This window comes from Diorhabda carinulata, chromosome 8 (assembly GCF_026250575.1).
Source record: "Diorhabda carinulata isolate Delta chromosome 8, icDioCari1.1, whole genome shotgun sequence".
NCBI classification, from domain to species: Eukaryota; Metazoa; Arthropoda; class Insecta; order Coleoptera; family Chrysomelidae; genus Diorhabda; species Diorhabda carinulata.
Window position 1 is genome coordinate 7257226 of NC_079467.1, and position 23861 is coordinate 7281086.

The 23861-nt window shown below is 34.2% G+C and overlaps 2 protein-coding genes across 3 annotated transcripts in view; one reads left to right on the forward strand and one right to left on the reverse strand.

Annotated features, from left to right (window-relative positions):
- Positions 1-387, reverse strand: part of LOC130897504 (E3 ubiquitin-protein ligase HERC2) — a 102286-nt gene extending 101899 nt beyond the window's left edge. Inside the window, exon 1 of the mRNA XM_057806397.1 lies at positions 369-387. The gene's annotated coding sequence lies outside the window, so the exon portion shown is untranslated. The remainder of the gene's footprint in view (positions 1-368) is intronic.
- The window catches only part of LOC130897505 (1-acyl-sn-glycerol-3-phosphate acyltransferase alpha), a 103160-nt gene that overhangs the window by 7496 nt on the left and 71803 nt on the right, over positions 1-23861 (forward strand). For both annotated transcript variants that reach the window (XR_009059716.1, XM_057806399.1), the window contains exon 3: positions 11569-11750. Coding sequence is in view for 1 of the 2 variants with exons in the window: in XM_057806399.1 (XP_057662382.1) it covers positions 11569-11750 (182 nt within the window). In the remaining variant the exon portion in view is untranslated. The remainder of the gene's footprint in view (positions 1-11568; positions 11751-23861) is intronic.

Consider the following 23861-nt stretch of genomic DNA (forward strand, 5'->3'; position numbering starts at 1 on the left):
GCGGTATATTGAAGACTTTGATTGAAAACTATGATGCCCGAGACATTTTTAATACTTATGAAACTGCCCAATTTTTCAAATGTTTACCCGACAAGACGCTTGCTTTGATGAAAAATGTCATGTGGGAAAACATAGTAAAGAGAAGTCGAGAGTTTTACTTGCAGTGAATAAGGGCGGATCAAAAAAACTTGAACCATTAATGATGAGAAAAGTAATGAAACCGCGATGTTTCAAAAGAATAAAATCATTTCCTACTGATTATCAAGCTAATAAAAAACTTGGATGACGACAGAACTTTTTAACAATTATCTTTTAACTTTAACACTTATTGGAGACATGAAACGACAAAAGCGGAAAATGTTACTTACTTTAGATAATTGCGCTGTCCACAACAGTCCTCCTACATTGTCCAACGTAGAACTATACTTCTTTCCGCCGAATACAACTTCCAAATTGCAACCATTGGACCAAGGGTTCGTCTATAATTTTAAGACGTTCTATCGTAAAGAAATTTACAAGCTCGTTTTAGAACCGCTCGACAAGCAACTAACTGCAAATGTCACGGTTCTGACGGCTATTTTACTGATTGACAAGGCATGGAGATCTGTAACACCCCAAACGATTTTGAACTGATTCGAAAAATCTGGTTTCATAAGAAAAAAAACAGGAAAATCTTCCGATAATTACGGATGAGGAAGAACCAGCAATAGAACCATTGATTAACATGAACGGTGTGAGTTTTTCCGACTTTGTTCGAGTAGATGAAGATGTTGTTCTCAGGTTTACTAAATGATGGCGAAATTTTATCTGCGACAGATACAAAAAAAAGAATCAACGATGAAGATGAGGACGGTACATCAGAACCCAGAAGTATCAGTTAAGGAAGCAAGAGCCTCATTAGAAATAAAGAGATAAAAAAGCATTCCAGGCACTTTTTCTCTTAAGAAAAGTTATTGAGCAGTCTGAACAGCACTGTGTTTTGACGCAAACTAATATAACAGATTTCTTCAGAAATTTTAATTAATTCACATTATGAATATGTACACGTATGTACCTCTTAACTTTAGTCATAGTTAAAGAATAGCAGTTGCTAAATTATATGTACTTGATTATAAACACTCAATAATTGGAAGTTTTATTTCTTTTCTGTAAAAAAATGTACAACTATTTGATATTTCTAACACTAATTACATCGCCATACCTAATTGGAACCATTTAAGATCTGTTAAACATATATTAAGTTATACAATACGTCTCTTATTTTATGCTCTATTAACGTATCGTCTCGAATTACCTAATTTCTGCCTTACGAGGATGTATTGATGTCTAGTTATCCTAGACCAGCCATCATCAAGTATCTGTATTTAAAAGGGTTAAGAGATAAGCAGATTTCCGAAGATATGCTTAATACCCTTGGTGATCAATGTTCTTCGTATACGACCGTGAAAAATTGGACTGCAAGCTTCAAAAGAGCTAAATTTCGGCCGGTTTCCCTTTCGGGAAGGCCGGTTTCTGTGTCAGTACCCGAAAATATCGATGCAGTTTATGACCGTCTAATTGGGCTAAAACGGATATTTGAAGCACTGAATATTTCATGCGAACGCGTTCATCATATAGTTCACGTCAATTTGGACATGAGAAAAATTGCTGCAAAATGGATCCCCAAATGTTTGAATGTTGACCAAAAGCGTGCAAGGCTAGAAGCATCGCGTTCGATCTGTGCTCGATTTGAAAACGATGTAGACTTTTTAAACCAAATTGTTAGTATAGATGAGACTTGGGTACATTTCTACAATCCAGAAACAAAGCAACAATCGATGGAATGGCGACACTCTGGTTTTCCAAGACCTAAGAAGTTTCGTGTCCGAAAATCTGTTGGAAAAGTTCTTGCTTCAGTTTTTTGGGATTGCCATGGAGTAATCATGATTGATTTTTTGGATATGGGTAGAGCAATAACTGAAGATTACTATTCGACATTACTGACCACTCAACGGGAAAAAATTAAAGAGAAAAGACACGGAAAGCTATCCAAAGGGGTTTTGTTTTTGCAGGACAACGCCCCTGCACACAAATCTCATGTTGCCATGCAAAAAATTCGTGTTTTAGGGTTTGAATTACTAGAACACCCCCCTTATTAACCAGATTTGGCTCCGTCCGACTATCGTCCCTTTCCTCAACTGAAAAAAAGTTTAAAAGGTCGTAAGTTTCCTTCCAACGAGGAGGTAATAAAAGCTGTGGAAGTGTGGTTTGCAGAGCAAGAAGAAACATTTTTTTTTGTTTGAAAGTTTTAGAGACGTTGCGGGTTCGATGTAATAAATGTATTCAATTAAGAGGAGAATATGTTGAGTATCAAAATATTTTGACATTGAAATTTTCTTTGGTTCTATAGTAGGCTAAGAATTTTTCAATATATCCTCGTATAGATTGCGAAGAATCATAAATCTACCTATTTAACTTTTATTTACTATTGTAGCCGTTAATATTTATTGTAAACTGACCTTCCACAACATCTCACTTAAGCGGTTCTATATGTCTCTTAGACACTTGAAGTTCCATTAACTTATCAAATTACTTATTTTATTAATGTGACGTGACGCCCATAAATACAATTAATTATAGATTTTGTGTACAATATAATTTGTGTACAAAGAAAATCCAAGAGGTGTGTAAGTGATTAACTGGCATGATAAACGTGATGTTCTTGTTTTGTCCACTAAGCTCACTGATAGCTTCTAAACCTCCGAAGTTATACAAAACCTATAAATGAACCAGATGCTCTAATTAATTATAATGCTAGAAAATCATCAATCGATTTTTCAGACAAGATGTTAAGTTTTAAGATGCTTTCCAATTCAAAATAAATTTCCAGTATAAATTGTCAATGACTTACTCAACGATGGACCAGTATGTCATTATGTTGAACAGGTCGAATGTCAAACAACAAGAAAGACTTTGAGAAAACGTGTATTAGTTAATAAAGATGGAATGGAGTAGTTCCCAATAAATCGAGAATCTCGTCCATTAATTTATCAAATTACTTACCCTTATTTTTGTATTGATATGATTCTAACGACAATAAATATAATTAATTATATCTTTAGTATTCAATAGGATTAGTATTTGAAAGAGTATAAACACGCATAGTTGTTTTTAATTGTTTGGACATCCAACGAGAACAGTAGTCAGAATATTGAAACCACTTTATTTATTTATATTTTATGTTAATAAATAATTTTTCAAAGCTGTGAATTAAGTTATTTAACTGGCGCAGTCAGATTGGATCTCCATAATTGTCGAATATCGAACGTAACAATTTTGTTTCAACGATTAATTAGAAATCGAACCCGGTGTCGCGATTCGTACGTGGAGGCGTTCGGAGTGGAGTAGTTCCCAAGAAATCGAGAATCTAATCCATTAATTTATCAAATTATTTACCCTTATTTTTTGTGATGTGACTCTAACAACCATAAATATATTTAATTATAGCTTTTGTATACCGGGTGTTCCAATAAGAATGGTTCTCGGCCATACCTCGGGAACCGTTTATAGTACAGCTTCGGGAAAAAAAATTATGTTAAAAGTGACCTCGAGAAAAACCTGGAAATTCTTTACAGAGTTGTAGGTCCACCACCAGAGGGCGTAATTAAATACCAAAAATTATAAAATGAATAATTTACAAATTTTGCTCTGAATGGCGCTTCGTATGCTCTCGGATATTGGAACTATTATTGATAGAACAAGGAAAGACAATTTTGAGGAGTCAAAAAATGTTAAAATCCGTTCACTCAAACCGGAGTAATTTATGTTCAAAGGAAAATGCTTAAAATTTACACATAGGCAAAATTTGTAAATTATTCATTATATAATTTTTGGTATTTAATTACGCCCTCTAGCGGTGGACCTACAACTCTGTAAATAATTTCCAGGTTTTTCTCGAGGTCACTTTTGTTATAATTTTTTTTTCCTGAAGCTGTACTATAAACGGTTCCCGAGATATGGCCGAGTGTCATTATTATTGGGACACACAGTACAATAGGATTACTATTTAAGAGAGCATAAACACGCGTTGTGTGTTCTTAATAGTCTTCACATCCAACGAGAACCATAGTCATAATATTGAAACCATTCTATTTATTTATATTTTATGTTAATAAATAGTTTTTACATGGTCGTGAAAACTTATTTAACTCACTCGATAATTTGTAACATTTTAAGACCCCTTCGAATTTCGAATCAACGAAAGTGTTTCTTGTAGACTATTAGATTTATTAGTCTTTTTGTTCAATTTAGCCTTTCAAGATTATTGTTTCCGTATATTTCGCAAAACTTTATTATTATTATTGACTCATTCAAATACAAAAATAATCAAATTCCATATAAATGGAGTATATATAATAAGGATAAAATGAAATTGGTGGGTGTATCGTTATGTTGATAAAATCTCTGAATACAATTTAGATTGATAAGTATCAATAAAAATAATATTTTAATTGCCTGATTGTCCCATTCTTTATGACTGTAATTCAGTTTACTCTAAATTGGAAACTCTCGAAACTTTGGAAAAAAAAAAATAGAAATTCCTTCCTAAAGGCAGTACTAATTGTTTGTCCTTATATCAATAAATTTGTTGTTGGAACTGTTGTTGGAATTGTTTGATTAATTAATCATTAATTCTATAGGCTATTTTCTTACTAGAAAACTGATTCGTTTGGAATGATTTTGCCCTTAAGGGAATTTTTCTTCAGAGAAATATTCTTTACAGTATTTCAGGTCTACAGTCCATTTTGATGTAGTGTAGTCTTTGTTGTCTTTATGGAACTATTAGTGATATTTATACTGAACACACTGTTTACTGTTACACCAATACCCACAATGACACTGTCTGACGAGCGTTTCAATGACCGAGTTATCGTCTTCAGAGACTGAAGGTTGTGAGCATTGGTAACAGTGTGCTCATTATAAGATGATTGGTGTGAGTTTCTTGGAGTTTGGTTTCTCATTTCTTTTATACACCTTAGGGGATTTCTCCTCCATCCTACAATATCATTTTTTTTTCATTTTTTTCGGATGCTGTTTCCAGCGAAAACCACCCATAATGTGCCTGAACTCACTTCAAGGTAATCCTCATCATCTCGATCTGAGACAAGCACTAAAGAAAAACGCACATACTTTACTTCTAAGTATTTTTTTTCAAAATATTTCCTATTGAAACAATTATAGAGGAAAGTTCCAAGTGCCCAAGCTTGGCCCAGACTTGGCCCAACCATGTAGAACTCTGGGCCAAGCTTGTAAGCCAGGCTTGGCTCAGTCTTGGTAAAACTCTGGAGGAGTAATAACGATGGACCAACCTTGGTCGCCAATATTGGGCCATGCTTAACTGCCAGGACTGGGCCAAGCTTAACTGCCAAAACCGGGAAAAGGTTAAATACCAAGACTTATTCATTACATAACTTATTCTTCTTTATCTTTATTTCATTTCTTTATTTATTTCTTATTTATAAATTTTTATATTTAATCTTACTCTTACTGTAATTAACAATATAAAAATATCAGTTAATTAGTTAAATAACAATATTAAACGCTTGTACATTGCACAAGTCTGTACCACTATCGTTAACCTCACTCACAGAACTGATGTTCACACTTAAATTATTTATTGGTTATTGTTTTGTAAGAAACATATTACAGTAAAACGATGGCTGCTACTTAAGTATTGAGAGAGAAAACAAATATTTACATTTGGATATGGCTTTATTGTTTTTTACAATTTCTCCATTAAGATCCATATACTTTTGCATGCGGTTGAACCAATAATTGTCGAAGCATTTTTTCCATTTCGATTGAGGTATCTCCAAAACACATACTTTGAACGCATTAACCACTTCTTTAGGAATAGAAATCGTTGAACAATTTATTTTAAATCTATGGGAATATGAAGTAATCATTGGGTGCCAAACAAGGAATGTAAGGCGGATGACCCAACAATTAGATGTTTGTGTCTTGTGCGATTGGTTTCCCTGATTTTTTCGATGACTTTTGGGAAAGAAATGCTAGCGTATCATTCAGAATTAAGCGGTCTACGTTTCTCTAATGAAACGATGGTGACATGTCCAGAAAAAACAGGCGACCATTTGCTTCGAACTGCTACGTGCTCAATTTTTGTTGGATTTAGCTCTTCTTGAAAGACCCATACAGTCGATTGTTGTTAAGTTTCGTGCTCATATGCATAGATCCATGATTCGTCGCCAGTTACGTCTTGAATTTTTCAACATTTCTTTGCACCAATTGACACGAATAGTCAAGTTATGCAGTATCCAAAACTATCAAATCTTTTTGATAACCAAATGTTCATGCAATATTGAATGTATGCGAGTAGAACTAAGGCCCAAGAATGCCTCCATATCAAATACGCAACCTCCAGCTTACACTCTCCAATGCAGCGTCTGTTCACACTAAACTACAGGAGCTCATACATGTAGAGAATGTGGATGTGCAATCTACGCTATTTGCGCTGTTGCTGAAGAATCATCCGATGAAGGATTTGTATCTAAAGTTTTGTGTCCGCAATGTTCAAAAAAATATAAAGTACAAGATAATCGTCAAAGTGCTAAGAAAAGTCTAGAACAACAGGCTTAAAAAATGCTGTACTTATTGGCACTTCTATACGAATTGCAGTTCCAGAGGTTGACAGAAGTCGTAGTGATGCCCGAAATATTATAGGTGTAGTTTTAGCTAAAACCGATGATGAGCTTTATTAAATTGGTATCAAGAACGGGATCTTAAAACAATTATATTCTCGATCTCAGATTAATGTGTATCCAAGAATTCTTCTTGATGCAGAGGATGTACCGAGTACGGAGGTAGCACTATGGTCAGTTGCTAACCTACAATCCACTGGAACCGGCCAGGGATTTAAAAAGTACCTTTGCAAGAAAAATTGTACTACAGCAAGATGTCTGTGCTGTAAAAATAAATTTTTGTGCACCTCCAAATATATATATATATATATATATATATATATATATATATATATATATATATATATATATTTATAATTACTTAATTAACAGACTGATTACTTACCAAACAAAAGTTTGATTTTATAAGAATAATACAAGAATGTATTGAAAAATTCTTAGCCTACTATAGAACCAAAGAAAATTTCAATGTCAAAATATTTTAATACTCAACATATTCTCCTCTTAATTACGTTTATTACAGCGAACCTGCAACGTCTCTCAACCTTTAAAAAAATGTTTCTTCTTGCTCTGCAAACCAGACCTCCACAGCTTTTATTACCTGCTCCTTGGAAGAAAATTTACGACCTTTTAAACTTGATAGTGGTCAGTAATGTCGAATAGTAATCTCCAGTTATTGTTCGACCCTTATCTACAAAATTAATCATGATTACTCCATGGCAATCCCAAAAAACTGAAGCAAGAACTATTCCAACAGATTTTTCGACACGAAACTTCTTAGGTCTTGGAGAACCAGAGTGACACAATTCCATCGATTGTTGCTTTGTTTCTGGATCGTAGAAATGTACCCAAGTCTCATCCATAGTAACAATTCGGTTTAAGAAGTCTGCATCGTTTTCAAATCGAGCACAGATCGAACGCGATGCTTCTATCCTTGCAAGCTTTTGGTCAACATTCAAACATTTGGGGATCTATTTACCAGCAGTTTTTCTCATGTACAAATTGACGTGAACTATATGATGAACGCGTGCGCATGAAATAATCAGTGTTTCAGATATCCGTTTTAGCACAATTCGACGGTCTGATAAAATCATGTCATGAACTGCATCGATATTTTCGGGGACTGACACAGAAACTGGCATTCCCGATCGGTTATCGTCTTCAATGGAAAATTTACCTCTTTTAAAGCTTGCAGCCCAATTTTTCTTGGTAGAAAACGAAGGACATTGATCACCAAGGGTATTAAGCATATCTTCGTAAATCTGCTTACCTCTTAACCCCTTTGTAAATACAGGTACTTGATGATGGCTCGATACTCCAATTTTTCGATTTTCACAATTTCGGTGGACATCTTTTTTCTTTTAATTTATTGCTTAACTCTGGTGGTTTACTTTTTTGACGTCAAACTTTACACTTACTCTTCTAATAAGTTATTGTTCGTTGCTATGGTAACGCAATATTTTGTTTATGTACGGAACTGGTCTATGTTAACTAGATATCAATACATCCTCGTAGAAGTTCGATTCAAATTTTGATATGAAAATACTCATTGATTTAATAAATATAAAACAGAGTGTTGTCTGAAACGCATTACTTAGAGGAAAAGGTATGCGTCAGCGTAGTTTCATCAACGATTGAGACTTGTCGATTTACTTCACGAGTGTTCGAGAACTGTCGTTCCGCTGAACTTGCTTTTGTTTAGTTTGCACGTGGTTTGGTTGCGTGGACTGTTTTGAGGTTCTCTTGTTGCTTTTTAATTTTTTACAAGTAAACCCTGCTTTACAAATATAAAGTATTTTTCGGACTAAAAATCGGGCTGGTAAACCGTTTTAGTTTTCCAAAATTATGGTCACCTTAAATATTTGATGACTATAAAAGAAACCTTCTTTTAGGATTCCAGTACTCAAGCCAGGAAATTTGAGACTTAACAAATTGCTTCATTAAACCTAATTTTATATATAATGGTGGAATAATTATTTTTTCTCTTGAAAGCAACATTTATATCATTTCTTAACCTAACAAAAACAGCATTTCTTGTCAGCCAAATTTTTTGAGTCCAAAGACGTGATTTGGCTCTAGTGTCTTATATTCAAATGAAGTATAGGCATTTGGTGTAACCACTCTGTTGGTCTGATAAAACATTAACCATCTTCAAACCGACGCAGATCACTTGAATATGTTCAGTACATTTCTTTATCTGTAAAAATATTGAAATTACCTCATATTCTTTTCTCATACATGTTAAGTGAGCAATTGAGACGGCAGCATATTTATTTTCATTATCATTCAATTAATCGGCAAACCCAAAAAAGCCAAAAAACCACTCACTTTACACCAATAAACAACATTTTCATCAAACTGCAATAAGTTTCGTTCTCTTATCAAGCGAACAAAGCAACAAGCTTTCGAAATCTGTTATAAAATTTTACAACAACAATAATTATCAATGTCCTTGGGTTATTTCTACTGAAAATAACGTTTTATCTAAAGTATATCTTTTCACTCTTCAATGTTACAGAAAAAAATTTTGGTAACTGTCTCTCTCTTCAAAAAGATCTACAAAACTAGATTTTGCACTTCAAAAAATATCGATTAGGTCTGAAGTTGTGAGTAATATGCAATTTCGTCGGAATTGTTAGCTTTAGTTGTAAAATAGAATATACTGGATGCGCAATGAATTTTGCCATATTACGTATATTAATGAAGCATGAAAATAGCTTCAATCTCGTCTAATTTTCTTGAGAAACAACAAAGTGATAAACTGTCGAAGCTTAAGTATTGTTCAACAATTACAGGAAAAAAAAGATATTCATAGTCGAAGCACGAAGTACTTTCTCTGTTCAAAATATGTATTCTACATTGCAATTATTAAATAATTTGTTCATTTAAACATTAACCCAAATAAGTACAAAATACGAAACTTGTATGATTATTTTTGAACAAATAATTACGAGTCTGTATAAATTGGCATAATTATTATATATTATTTATTCTTGTAATGTTTTTCTTATTAATTCACAATATTTTTATTCGTGGAGTATACTTTATACTGTACACTAACCTATATAATAATTAACTTAACATTAACACTCAACTAGCTTATAAAATTTATTTAAATTCTTCGGTTACTTTTGTATTTCGTTCTGTTCACTATGACTATTTATTATCAACTACTAGTAACTCCGCTAAACATGCTCGATATATATAACAGAAACGACATTTCTAGAAATCTCAAAAGTAAACAAACAAAAACAAATAAATAACAAGACCTTCCTAGAAATTAGTTGAAAAAAAAACTGTCCGCCTACTATGATAAAAATATATATAAAAACAAATATCAAACGAATTCCGCCGTATATCAAACGGTCCGCGTCTTAGCCAAATTCTAGAATTCCATTATAACCTGACAGTACCGGTTTCACAACCTATATCTTCGACATGTTCGAAATATTACCCCCTCCTTTGAGGCAACGGGATCTACCCTTTGTATAGCTGCAAATCAATATGTGAGCCGGTATCCTGGAAAATCACCTCAATCATGTTCCTAACGACTGACCAATCCAACTGGTTACTCGTTATCTTGGTCATAGCCAGATTCTTCACGTTGGCTTCCATCATATGGTTGCAGAGGCTTTGATGCGTTTCCCTCACATCGCGGTAGGTAGATTAATCTTGAAATTAATTTCTGATTACCAGGTAGAACCTCCTTCGAAAGGCGACAGTCGGTTTTGGTGGATTACTTTCGGTTTTCTACTGGGGATCTTTCTTATGCGATATATCAAATCATTGATCCTTTTCTTTATTAAGTACGGACTTTTCCGTGATTTTTGTAAGTTTAGAGAACATTCTTTTCTACTTTTTAAAACCGCTGCCTGTGGCTTCCGTGTCTTATGATTTTTTCATTTTGTCGCTGGAAACTTTGAATGAACCAATTCGCGTATGTCCTCCATTCTTCAGAATTGGATCCCATAACCTTTTTCAGGTCGATAGCCAAATTCTAGGTCTCATTCTCATTTCACGCCCAAACATAATTTTCGTAAATTTTACACCGATGGACTCATTAAGAGCAGATCGAGAAGCCATTGCAAATAGGGATAGATATTGATCCCAATCTCTGGTGGCTGGAAACTACTTAGGACAGATATCTATCCATTCTCTCTGATTGTGAAGTAACGCCTTCGTCCTAGTTTTATTCATTCCCAGCTGGTCACAGATTTCCTGGAACACATGGCTTTCGAAGTTTCTTGAACGCTAAGGACTTTATAAAGCCCTCTTCCAGAACAAGGGAGTCGCATGCCTTTAGAGCCTGTGAAAAACTTGACAGTACTTCGGGAGTCGCCCATTTTCTTCCTTCCATTGTGGAATCATTTTTAGGTGAGGATCATTCTCCTGATCTTCTTTGAGCCTTGTGGGTGTCTGCGCGGATTAGGTGGTAAGGTGAAGATGATAGAAAAGCATCGACCATGTTCTCGAAGGATCTAACCTCCGCTCAGACGAGATTTTTATTTAACAAAAAAATTAATATGTATCACATACGACGTCACTACGTTGACACATAGACATTACAGCAGACACGACAGGTGCCACATGACGGGTAGATCATAGATAACACAGCTTACATGACAGATGGCGGATAAGGTCATAGGCATCACAAAACAGTTGATAGATGGCGGTAACGACAAGTAACAGAGGGCGGAAAAGACAGAAGACACCACAGTTGACAAATAACACAGAATACTTGACAGGTGACGTCCAAGATGACGGATATGACGGATGACGTCACTTCCGTTGACTTTGATATCCAGTTGGCGAAATCCTCCGACATACATAGCCAATCTGCTCATGATTTATTATGAATTTTCATTTTCAGGTATGTTCAATTTTTGGCGAGTGATGGACAAATGTACAGTGATTGCAAAAAAAGAACTTTTATATGCAGGTCCGTTCGGCCTTGCGGCGTATCTCTGCGGCATAATATTTATACCGAGACTACAAGGAGCAAGAGCCAAAGTTATCATGAACGAGGCAGCTAAAAAAATTAAGACTGATAAGGTAAGTGCTAAATTTGTCAGCAATTGTTAATTTTCTATTCAACTATATTATGCGCTTTATTTTATAGTTAAATAATATATTGATCTTACTTAACACGACTGCTTCGTTCAGTCGTATGGTGTTTCTAAAACGGTAATTTTCTGGATATGGATTTAACAGGTGGGCTGAAAAGTTCGTATTCTAGTATAGAAAAAATATTTTTGATATCATTATTATGGCAGTTATACAATTTACCTTAAGCATCAAAATAGGCCTCAATGTCGGTGATAACCTCTTCATCAGCGCAAAATTTTTGTTCAGCGAACATCTTTTTGAGGTCCGAGGACAGGAAAAGTTGCAGGGGGCAAAATATGGAGAATATGGCAATTTTGTCATCGATATGCGTTGTCTTAGAGAAACAGTACTTTCTCCTTCAAATGGAGCCGTTTTCGCCGCGATTTTGTCCTTCAAACACTCCAATAACATTACGTAATAGTCTCTGCTTATGGATTTTCCCTTTTCATAACAGTCGTGAATATTATACCTTGCGCATCCTAAAATACTGTTGCCAGCTGACTTGTGCGTCATTCCACGCTTTGGAATCAGTTTATCTCGTGCAGTACACTTGGCTGACTGTCGATTGGACTTTGGTATGACATGATAGAGACACGTTCAATCCATTATCGAATATTGACGCAAAAATTCGGGTTTATTACGATTGAACCATTCAAAACAAACGATCCGAATCATCGGTTTGTTGTTGTTTTTGGTTGATTATGATGCGACACTCACTTTGAACAGAGCCTTCGCATACTCAAGTATTAATTCACGATATGTCTAACACTTTTACTTCGATATCTTTAGTGTCTTAACTATTTGGATCAGCTTCACTTTACGATTATCCGAAATTGATGTTTTGATGTTTTCGTCGGTGACTGCTTCTTTAAGGCGTGTATCGTTCTTTGTGCGCATTTCGCCTCTTTTAAACGTTGCAAATCACTTCTCGATCGTCGATTTGCCTGGGACAATGTCCGAATAATGTTTGAAAAACACACTATTCATTCAACTGATCAATAAACATTTTCATCAGATAAAAAGAAGTGTAATAAGTTTCTTTCTTTCGTCAAACAAGCAAAGTAACAAGCTTTTGAAATGTGTTGTTCAAAACAAATGATCCGAATCATCAGTTTGTTGCTTTTGGTCGATTATGATGCGACACTCACTTTGAACAGAGCCTTCGCATACCCAAGTATTAATTCACGATATGTCTAACACTTTTCCTTTGATATCTTAAGTGTCTTAGCTATCTGGATCAGCTTCACTTTACGATTGTCTGAAATTATTTTGCGGACCTTATTGTTGTTTTCATCGATGACTGCTCCTTTGGGGCGTCTAATCTGTGTATCGTTCTTGGTGCTCACTTCGCCTCTTTTAAACGTTGCAAATCACTTCTCGATCGTCGATTTGCCTGGGACAATGTCCGAATAATGCTTATCAGCCCGAGCCTTGGCTCCAATCGTATTTTTTTTTAAAAAAAAGCGATGCTTTATTAACACACGGAATTCCTTTTTTGAAAGTTGGAAAAATTCGACATATTGTGCTCACAGGTCAAGTGCGGAGAAGATTGCGCAACAGTATTCGTCAATGTCACTAGAACAATGCACCAGCACACAAAACCGTCTTCGTTGAACAGTTTGATAAAAATCTCGTAATTACACTGTTCTACGCCTCTTACTCGCCTGATTTGTCTTCGCGTGATACGATAGAATCAAGTTACCTTTTAGTAAATTGAAGGTCAAATTATGTTGACTTATAAGTTCTTACGGGGTGTTTAAAAAAGGTGACCCCGTATCTGGGATAGATAGAAAACTGAAACATAATTGTGGTTTGCTTAGTAGAAAATTGTACACATACGATTTTGCCGAAACTACTGCAAAGTTTATACGAAGGCTGCTACTTAAGTTCTGAGAAAAGGCAACACTGATGTGAATGTACCAAATCTAACATCGTCATCATAAAGCTTGACATTTTTAAAGGTGAACGTACTATACGAGTGCTATTTGAGATGGGCGATGATTTTCTATGAATTTCAACGTAGATTAAACCAACAGCAATAGGCACGATCAACTCTCTTCGTTTTTGGTGATGAAGCAAAAGTTGATATAATATACATGTTAATTTTTAGTTTTATTATATATATATTTTTTGCAAATGTATACCATATTTCCGGACGGAGGGAGTATTATTAATAATTAGTGTGCATTATGTGAATAAAATTTTCTTTTCGTGAAAATCTGACCACATCGATACATGTAAAAAATTGGGATGGAGGACTTTCCTTTTTTGTAACATTTCACAAAAATCTACTAACCAGGATATATTGATTTATTTAAGTTTGCTATAAAAAAATGAAAATAGATTTTTGAAATCTTGTTATTTTTAAAATTTGATATTAATATTATGAGTGATAACTTCAAATTGGAAAAAATTCAAAAAACGCAGTTGATAATTGCGGAGAAATCCAAGAATATTTGTTACTAACAGCTCATGTATTGAAGAAATATTTAATTATTTAGGACGACCCGTAATTTATCCTAATTTCATAATTAATTGCGTCACGTTTTTGATATGAAAAAGTTAGTAGCAGGCAACGGCCGGCTGGAATATGTACTTGGGGTAATAAATAATGAAAAAAAACTTTCGATGAAGAGAAGTAGTGAAATTTTCGTAATTTGTCGCAAAAAAAAGACATCCTAGATAAAAGTGTTTCATGCAAGAGTTGTAGATAATGAAAAAATCTAATCACTGTATTTATTTTTATATACATAACCTCGAAAGTTGAAAAAAAATTGACAAAAACCAAATTTTTTTGTTTTTATTTTTGTCTCGCATGAAAATCATTCAATTTTAATGGAACTTTGTGAAAGTACGTAATTATTTACACATAATAAGCATGAATTTTTTTCAATTATAGAAAATGAATATTGATGAATGAATGAGCGAACAACTTTTTGGATTTTGATGTTGTGTTAGTGCTAATTTTTTCGTTGTGATCTCTACTTCCAAATGATATATGATTTACTGTTATTTAGCAGTTGAAAATTAAGAAAAACCGAAAAAAAATTTTCTATTCCGGAACTTGTCGGTTTTTCACATTATATTCAATTTATCAGCATATTGAAGTAAATAATTCATAATATTTTTATGAAAAAACTTACTTTGGTATAAAATAAATAAAGTTGATTGAAGTTCATCACGAAAAGTTATGGAAAACTCAACATTTATATGAAAATTAAAAGCATTTCATTAATTTTCATAAGCCACGGTTAAGTTTCGAAAACTTTACATGCATATTAAATTATTCTAAATATATACGATAAAAAACAACATACAATTTATTTATATTAGCTACGAATTCTTTACTTTATTTACAAATTTCTACTTTATTAATATTGTTTGCATATAGCTCATAAAAAGAAAAATCAATAAAATGTAAAAATCTAATCAATTTTATCCCCTTTTTGTTGTGGTTCGTTTTCTTCATCGATCAACCTTTCAAATTCTATATTATCTTTAAAATCATTGGCATTTTCAGGCACCTCAACTTCGATGTTATTATTCTTTGCTGGCACTTCATCAATATCTTCAGAATCACTTAAATTTATATGTTTGAACTATTTTAACAGTTCTCAGTGCATGTTTTGGTACATTTTAAGCCGTGGTTTCGACAGCCACACCTTTGATTATTGAATCCACTTTCAAAAGTACATCCAACGCTTTTAACCACCTTTCCGAGAATCAAATCGAAACTGTCAGAGATGTATTTTTCAGCACGAGTCTTCCTAAATTTTCTTCCTGTCCTTTTTATTGTTCTGATCGTTGTCTAAATCATCCAACCAAGTTTGCAATTGGTAATAGACTCTGTAGGAATTTTGTGCAGCTGCTTCTTCAGTTTGAGGAAGTTTTTCCAATTTAAAAGTGGATTTGTTTGTAACTTGCTGATACAGCTCACGTTATAATTGATTTAATGAATAATATTTTTTTTACTTTTGTGAATACTAGCTGTAATTTAAGATCCACTTTTTGTTATGGTTATGTGATCTGCATCTTTTTGATAATAAGCACTAATAATAAAATACTTTCACAATACTAGACGAATAGAGATTTACTACTACAACCGAACGAGCTCTGCTCTTCTCGTACATGCTTAATTATCCTACCCCCTTCACTCCCCAACCTTTAGTCGTTTAGGGCGGGTATTTCAAATACCTGTACGCTGTGAGATTTGTAAATTTTTTTATGTTTAAATACGTAACAGTATTTTTTTATTTTATTCAAAAATAGCATTTTTTCCAATATTCTAAATTTTCTCTTAAAAAAACCGGACCAAATTTCATAACTTATGTTTAGCAAATGATTGGATTAATCTTTCTGAAGATATTGACACTGAATTTTCGAACTTTCTCGATAAAACTATGAGATGTTTGAATACAGAATTTCCCCTTCCCCTCCTAAAAATAATCATCGCAAGTCATTGACTACGAAAGGAACGCGTACTTTATCCCACAATATGAGACCACTTTTGTATATTAAAAAGTTCACAGACAATCCTCACATACTCAATTATATCAATAACTATAAATTATTGTATCTGAAAACTGTCGAAACTATTGAACAAAACTATCACATGAATCACATCTCTAGAGCTAAAAATCCTCGAAAGAAACTTGGTCCGTTTTCAATTATTTGGGGGACAAAAGGCGTTCATCACACTATTGACCTCGATCAAGATGAACTTAAGAATTATTTCGTGAACGTTGGTAGTCGTGATGCTTTTTCTTTCCTTGTTCATTCTAAAAGTATCACCTTAGACTTGTAGATGGATTAGAGTTAGAGCAAACCATACTCAGCATTCAAAACAAGACTTCCTGGGCCTTCGATGGGTTATCAGCTAAGTTTTTTTAAATTTTCTCGAAGTGGTGATTAACGTTTTATGTTCTCTAATCAACGAATCCTTTGAAAAGAAGTTTTACCCAAGCTGTCTAAAAATAGGATAATTCTTCCCCTGCACAAGTCTAATGAAAAACCGTCTATTGCCTTTTCTTTTTAAATCTTGAAAGCTCAACAATTTGGTTTCCTATCGAATAAATCTAATAACGCTATGTTTTCTGTTTTTAATGAAATATATACCTCACTTAATAATAAATTTTATATGGCTTAATTATCTTACCTTGAATGTAGAATACAACTGGTACGAACAAGCTAGTGGTAAAGTTTCGAGTAATTTACCAGTTGGCAGGGTTCAGTTTTAGGTCCAATTCTTTTTTTGGTGTCACAGACTTACACATTATAAGTAAATTTACTTTTTTTGTGGATGACACCAATGTAACCTGGTGCGGAGTGTGGAGTAGTCCATATATACAAGCTTTACATTGGGCAAATATCTCATTACTATTAAGTTCTGGGCTGAAGCAAATGGACTCTATTCAAACACTAAGAAAACTTTAGTTTTAGCCTACAAAGGAGTTTTACAAATTCTAAAACTCAACTTGGCTTAATACGATCTTCAAATTCCATCAAATTTCTTGGTCTACATATTGACGGTGTCCTTCAATGCTTAACATGTAGAGACCTTAGCTAATAAAAATTATCCTCTGCTTGTTTTACCATTAAATTTGTGTCTAAATAGTTCGATTCTCGTACTTACTATTCATTACAAAAAAAAACTATTTGTTATATTTATGATTTGAGCACTAGAACGCATTGCGAGTTCTATTTTAAAAAATACAAAGCAGATGTTCAGTGGCCTAAGTGCAAAATTGGAGTTTGGAGATATAGGCAAATCAATAATTGTGCAAAATTATAAGTCAGTTTCTCGATTTTATAATATCATTTTATTCGTAAGTAAACATTAGTTAGAGGTACATACACCTTATTTGAGAATGACCATAGAAAAATGCAAAAAAACATTATTTTCGGAAAAGAAATCAGTTGGGCCACTCTTCCAAATAGAAGAGATGTAAAAAAAGTCAGTCCACTTGAGCACTTGGTTTTTAAACTGGTATAGAAATCGTGGCAAACGTATTTTCATCCATTCTACTTTGATGTCTTGTTCCCCCTTTTTTCTGTTGGTGAGTAGCACTTCTAGCCTAGTGGTACGAGGATATATTGAAAAATTCTTAGCCTATTATAGAACCAAGCAAAATTTCAATGTCAAAATATTTTATTATTCAACATATTCTCTTAATTGAATACATTTATTACAGCGAACCTGCAACGTCTCTAGACTTTTCAAAAAAAAATGTTTCTTCTTGCTCTACAAACCAGACCTCCACAGTTTTTATCACCTCCTCGTTGGAAGGAAATTCACGACCTTTTAAACTTTTTTTCAGTTGAGGAAAGGGACGATAGTCGGACGGAGCCAAATCTGGTTAATAAGGGGGGTGTTCTAGTAATTCAAACCCTAAATCACGAATTTTTTGCACGGCAGCATGAGATTTGTGTGCAGGGGCGTTGTCCTGCAAAAGCAAAACTCATTTGGATAACTTTCCGCGTCTTTTCTCTTTTTTTCTCTTAGAGCTGGTCAGTAATATCGAATAGTAATCTCCAGTTATTGTTCTACCCTTATACAAAAAGTCTACATCGTTTTTAAGTCGAGCACAGATCGAACGCGATGCTTCTATCCTTGCAAGCTTTTGGTCGTACAAATTGACGTGAACTATATGATGAACGCGTGCGCATGAAATAATCAGTGTTTCAGATATCCGTTTTAGCACAATTCGACGGTCTGATAAAATCATGTCATGAACTGCATCGATATTTTCGGGGACTGACACAGAAACTGGCATTCCCGATCGGTTATCATCTTCAATGGAAAATTTACCTCTTTTGAAGCTTGCAGCCCAATTTTTCATGGTAGAAAACGAAGGACATTGATCACCAAGGGGAATTAAGCATATCTTCGTAAATCTGCTAGATATCAACACATCCTCGTACTTTTATAAAGCCTTCAGGCCTCATTGTTACCAACTGAAATTTATTGGGTTTCTTAGCGCTGAAAATAACTTTTACCCAGTCATCTGGCAAAAAAATATCTTTTTTAAATCGTTTCTGCTTCTCGATCATCCCAAAGTCTCTATCGCACGGTAAATATGAATGGCCCGAAACAAGAAACTTGTAATGTATGACTATGGGAGTGAAAAAATAGATGCGAATTTAATATTTCGGTTTTGTCTGCCGCATTGGTCGCAGTATAACATTACAACTGGTGTTTTTACATATGTTCTTGCATAGTGTAGAATGAAAGAGCCAATTTCTTGCGGACCTCTTGAGGCCACACCTATATGCCATACATACATCTATGGCATGAGCCATGTGCTTAGATTATGGATGCCCGAACACTATGTCCACAGATGTAGCTTATAATATGCTACGCCAGTAGATATACTGGAAGTTGCTAAGGTTTTTATTAAATCAAACGCGATAGTTGTTGTAGTGTCTTTATCTTTGGTTGCATCTTCCTTCAAGCCATTTAGAATTTAGAAACTTTTACTTTTGGCTTCTCGCTTTGTACATATACAATTCGTATAGTTTAGTAATATTTAAATCGGGTGAGCGATACTCTCGGTTGGGATTGTTCTGGCGGCTATAGTGAGATGCGTACTTGGCAAATCTAGTTATAAAACTTTTCACGTTTTGAACATCCTCTTTCTTAGTTTTATTTTTAAGAGGGTGTTTTCCTCTATCTACCGGCGGAGTGGAAGGCCCTGGTAAGTCTTTCATCCGAAACTCTCAAACAATTCTTAAAAAATGATTTACAAACAGTTATCAAGACACCTGACTCTTTTGGTAATGTATAAATTCTGGTCTTCGAACGTTTATTAGGATTTTGAACAGATAAACAGATTTTAACTGCACGTCAATGTAAGCAGTTTGTAAACTGAAATTAGATAATTTTTAAAAACTATGGAAGATATTTCTTCTCTCTTCGATAGTTAACAGCAAATGGCACTTACGATGGTAGCTACAAATACCTTCAAAAAATGTCTTTTCAGGTACAAGATTACCACGAGACTTAAGATATGATTTGCCGGAATTTCTTGCTATCTTTGATTTTTGTTTCGCCCAACCCTGTTTATTTGGTTTTCTTTTTTTGCCTATACTCGAAGTAGGTTCATCGTCAACTTGACATTTTGAAGCTGAAAGAAATAACTCAAATTAATTAATTGAGCAATTATATAATTTTAAGGAATATGGAGCATTTTGACATTTGACACATCGCTTTGAATAGCCATATGACTCTCGCACTTTTTCCATAAAATGAATTTTAGGTTATAGTTTTTAAGATGAATACTTTCAATTCAAACCCTTAATAAAATAATACGAAATATTTTGTGTATAAAATACTTATCTACTTACCATTACATAAATTTGCAAATGTCTAGATATAATAAAAAGCACTTGAAAACAACTGAAAAAACTAATGAAAGTAGGACGTAAATACGACAACTTTCCGAAAATAAATCGTCAGACTGGCCCAACTGCCACTTGGGCCATGATTCCCTATCAAAGAGTATTAAAATCCCGATGCGGCCTAAGTGTGTTTACTGTGCCATCTAGTAGGTAGTAGAGAAAGGTTGTTTGGGTCACGGTGAAATAAAAATATACGCAGTATAGTACTTATTGTTGGTTCTAACTCAAATATGGAAAATTTTCATTTGGGTCACTCTGTTTCCGAGCAACTCAACTCTCCACGCTGTTTTCCTGTTAGAATCCGTTTGTTTGGATCGCAAACATTTTCACAACTAAAGTGAGACACCCATTCATAGTTACTCTACTAGAAGAAAAAAAATGGACATTCCTTTAACAATGCGCACTTCTGATCTCGTAAAAAATTCCATCATCTTCAATGTCAAAAAATTATTCAGCTACCTTCAGAGCGTTGAGTAATAAATGCTCATCATAAATGCAAAACCCTGAAATTTTTAGTACCGTACTTTACGTCCAAAATATTTAAATATGCCAATGATAAATAAGCAACTGGACAGAGATATATTTTCCCCATAATTGACCGTACTAAAATGTAAGCGGTTACCTAAATAATCCATCCTTTTCTTTCCAAAATTGAAGGATATCTTAATTTCTCTATCTATTTTAATACTTTCACACCAACCTCTGAATCTCCTCAAAAGTAATAGGACCCTTACCATCATAACCGTTGCAATGGGTTTTTCGTAATTAATAAAATGTTATTATTGCTTTTTAATATATATAGTTATTTTTATTCAATTATTTACAAATACGAGTATATACATGTAAGTATGAAAAATAAAAGTACAAAATATACTAAACTTCACATTACTATATTATATACAACAGTCTACAAATATTTCCTTTAACATATTTAAAGTATGTACATATTTGCAATATATGTATTTTAATCCGAAGAACTAGCGGATGAATAGTTTAAATTAATCATGAGAGGCTCTACAGTTTGATCAATAATGTTGTCGAATTCCCACATTTTTTCTTCCCTTTTGATAAAATGCATTTTTGCCAGTTTTCAGCAGTAACGTTTTTTAAAGCTTCGATTAGTAATTGTGTTTTTCCGAGCTACTTCGCCTCTAACTTGGGCCCATATCAATTGGATCGGATTGAGTTCACAGTGATAGGGAGGAAGACGAATAATAGTGATTTGGTGATTTCTTGCCAGTTCATCAATATTATATTTCTTGATGTCGTAGGTAGACTTTCAACTTGTATCGAGTGGTAACTGGCGTTGTCAAGAACAATTACAGATCCGGCTGGAATAAGATCTAGCATTTGTATAAAGTATTCCTCGAACACATCTGCATTCATATCCTCGTGATAGTCACCGGTTTTTTTATTCAAATAACAGTAGGCCACTATCAACAAAACCACTGTCACTGCCAATATGTGTTACTATTAATCGTCTGCTTTTCCCTGATGGAGCTTTCAATCCTGTTCCTACAAGAAAGCTTGTCTTAAATTGTTAACCGTCTTATCTTGCCATATTTTTCCTACAGTTCCTCGTTAAACCTAGTCTCTTCCAAATAAAAAATAGTTTTTCCTTCCTGCCGGAATTTCTTAATCGTCCGTAAATAAGACCTTCTCCAACACACGATTTCTTCGGAATCTTTTAAATATGAATTTTTACGTTGTTTGTCCCAACAAATATTTAGTAAAATGAGTGGACTTTCCTGCGGATTGCATATTTGTAATCTTCATCGATGTGAACCTTTGGCCTTTCTGACCGAGACTTTGGACCACTTAAACATCCACTTGTTTTCCATTCCTTAAGAAGTTTGTAGAACGTTGATTTTCCTAGACCTGTCATCTTCGAACACATACTTGTTAGATCATCCACACTCACTGAAGGGTACTGATATTTTAATGCACCATATACATTTAAAGCCATGGCTTTTTCATTAATAGAGAGTGCATGCGTCTTCACTTTATGTATTGGAGTATAGTTTTCAAAGGTCGACATATTGAATATTCACTAAAGTTTAGGTATATATGTGACTTCAATAACCATTTAAGTACACCTCGTATTTTAATCTTTTATTACCCTCTTGCAAAATGTACCTAATTATCATTTTTCCTAGAAAACGTTTTACAAATCGTTTTCAAATTAATCTGTCTGGTATAGGTATCTTATATATTAAAAAAATTGATGATTTCCATTCCGAGTCCGTTCAGGCGTTCTACCCAACCGATTTGCTTAATTTTTTTTTTCAATGAAAGGTATTGATGCACAGGTCAGCCATGAATCATCGGATTTCATCTAATTTTCACCATTCTCAAGTTATACTCAAATGCGATTTCCCCCTGTACATTACTTATGGGAGTTTTTCACATACACACGTTCTATCCTCAATATATCAGGTTCTATTCAAGATAGAGACTTCGTTTTGGTTTAAGAACACTCGCTGAAACACCCTCTTTCTTTTGAGTTTTTTAACACTTGAATCGGTTGAGTTGGAGAGGAGCTAGGCGTGGACATTCAATGTGGAGTTATGGATTTTTGTAGGTTTTTGGCAATTTTTCTACATTCAAAGATCTATATCTCAGGTTCTAATATAGCTCCAGAGTTCGTTTTGGTTTAAGAACACTCGCAGAAACACCCTCTTTCTTATGAGTTTTTGAACACTTAAATCGGTTGAGTTGGAGAGGAGCTAGGCGCGGACATTCAATGTGGAGTTATGGATTTTTGTAGGTTTTTGGCAATTTTTCTACATTCAAAGATCTATATCTCAGGTTCTAATATAGCTCCAGAGTTCGTTTTGGTTTAAGAACACTCGCAGAAACACCCTCTTTCTTATGAGTTTTTGAACACTTAAATCGGTTGAGTTGGAGAGGAGCTAGGCGCGGACATTCAATGTGGAGTTATGGATTTTTGTAGGTTTTTGGCAATTTTTCTACATTCAAAGATCTATATCTCAGGTTCTAATATAGCTACAGAGTTCGTTTTGGTTTAAGAACACTCGCTGAAACACCCTCTTTCTTATGAGTTTTTGAACACTTAAATCAGTTGAGTTGGAGAGGAGCTAGGCGCGGACATTCAATGTGGAGTTATGGATTTTTGTAGGTTTTTGGCAATTTTTCTACATTCAAAGATCTATATCTCAGGTTCTAATATAGCTACAGAGTTCGTTTTGGTTTAAGAACACTCGCTGAAACACCCTCTTTCTTATGAGTTTTTGAACACTTAAATCGGTTGAGTTGGAGAGGAGCTAGGCGCGGACATTCAATGTGGAGTTATGGATTTTTGTAGGTTTTTGGCAATTTTTCTACATTCAAAGATCTATATCTCAGGTTCTAATATAGCTACAGAGTTCGTTTTGGTTTAAGAACACTCGCTGAAACATCCTCTTTCTTATGAGTTTTTGAACACTTAAATCGGTTGAGTTGGAGAGGAGCTAGGCGCGGACATTCAATGTGGAGTTATGGATTTTTGTAGGTTTTTGGCAATTTTTCTACATTCAAAGATCTATATCTCAGGTTCTAATATAGCTACAGAGTTCGTTTTGGTTTAAGAACACTCGCTGAAACACCCTCTTTCTTATGAGTTTTTGAACACTTAAATCGGTTGAGTTGGAGAGGAGCTAG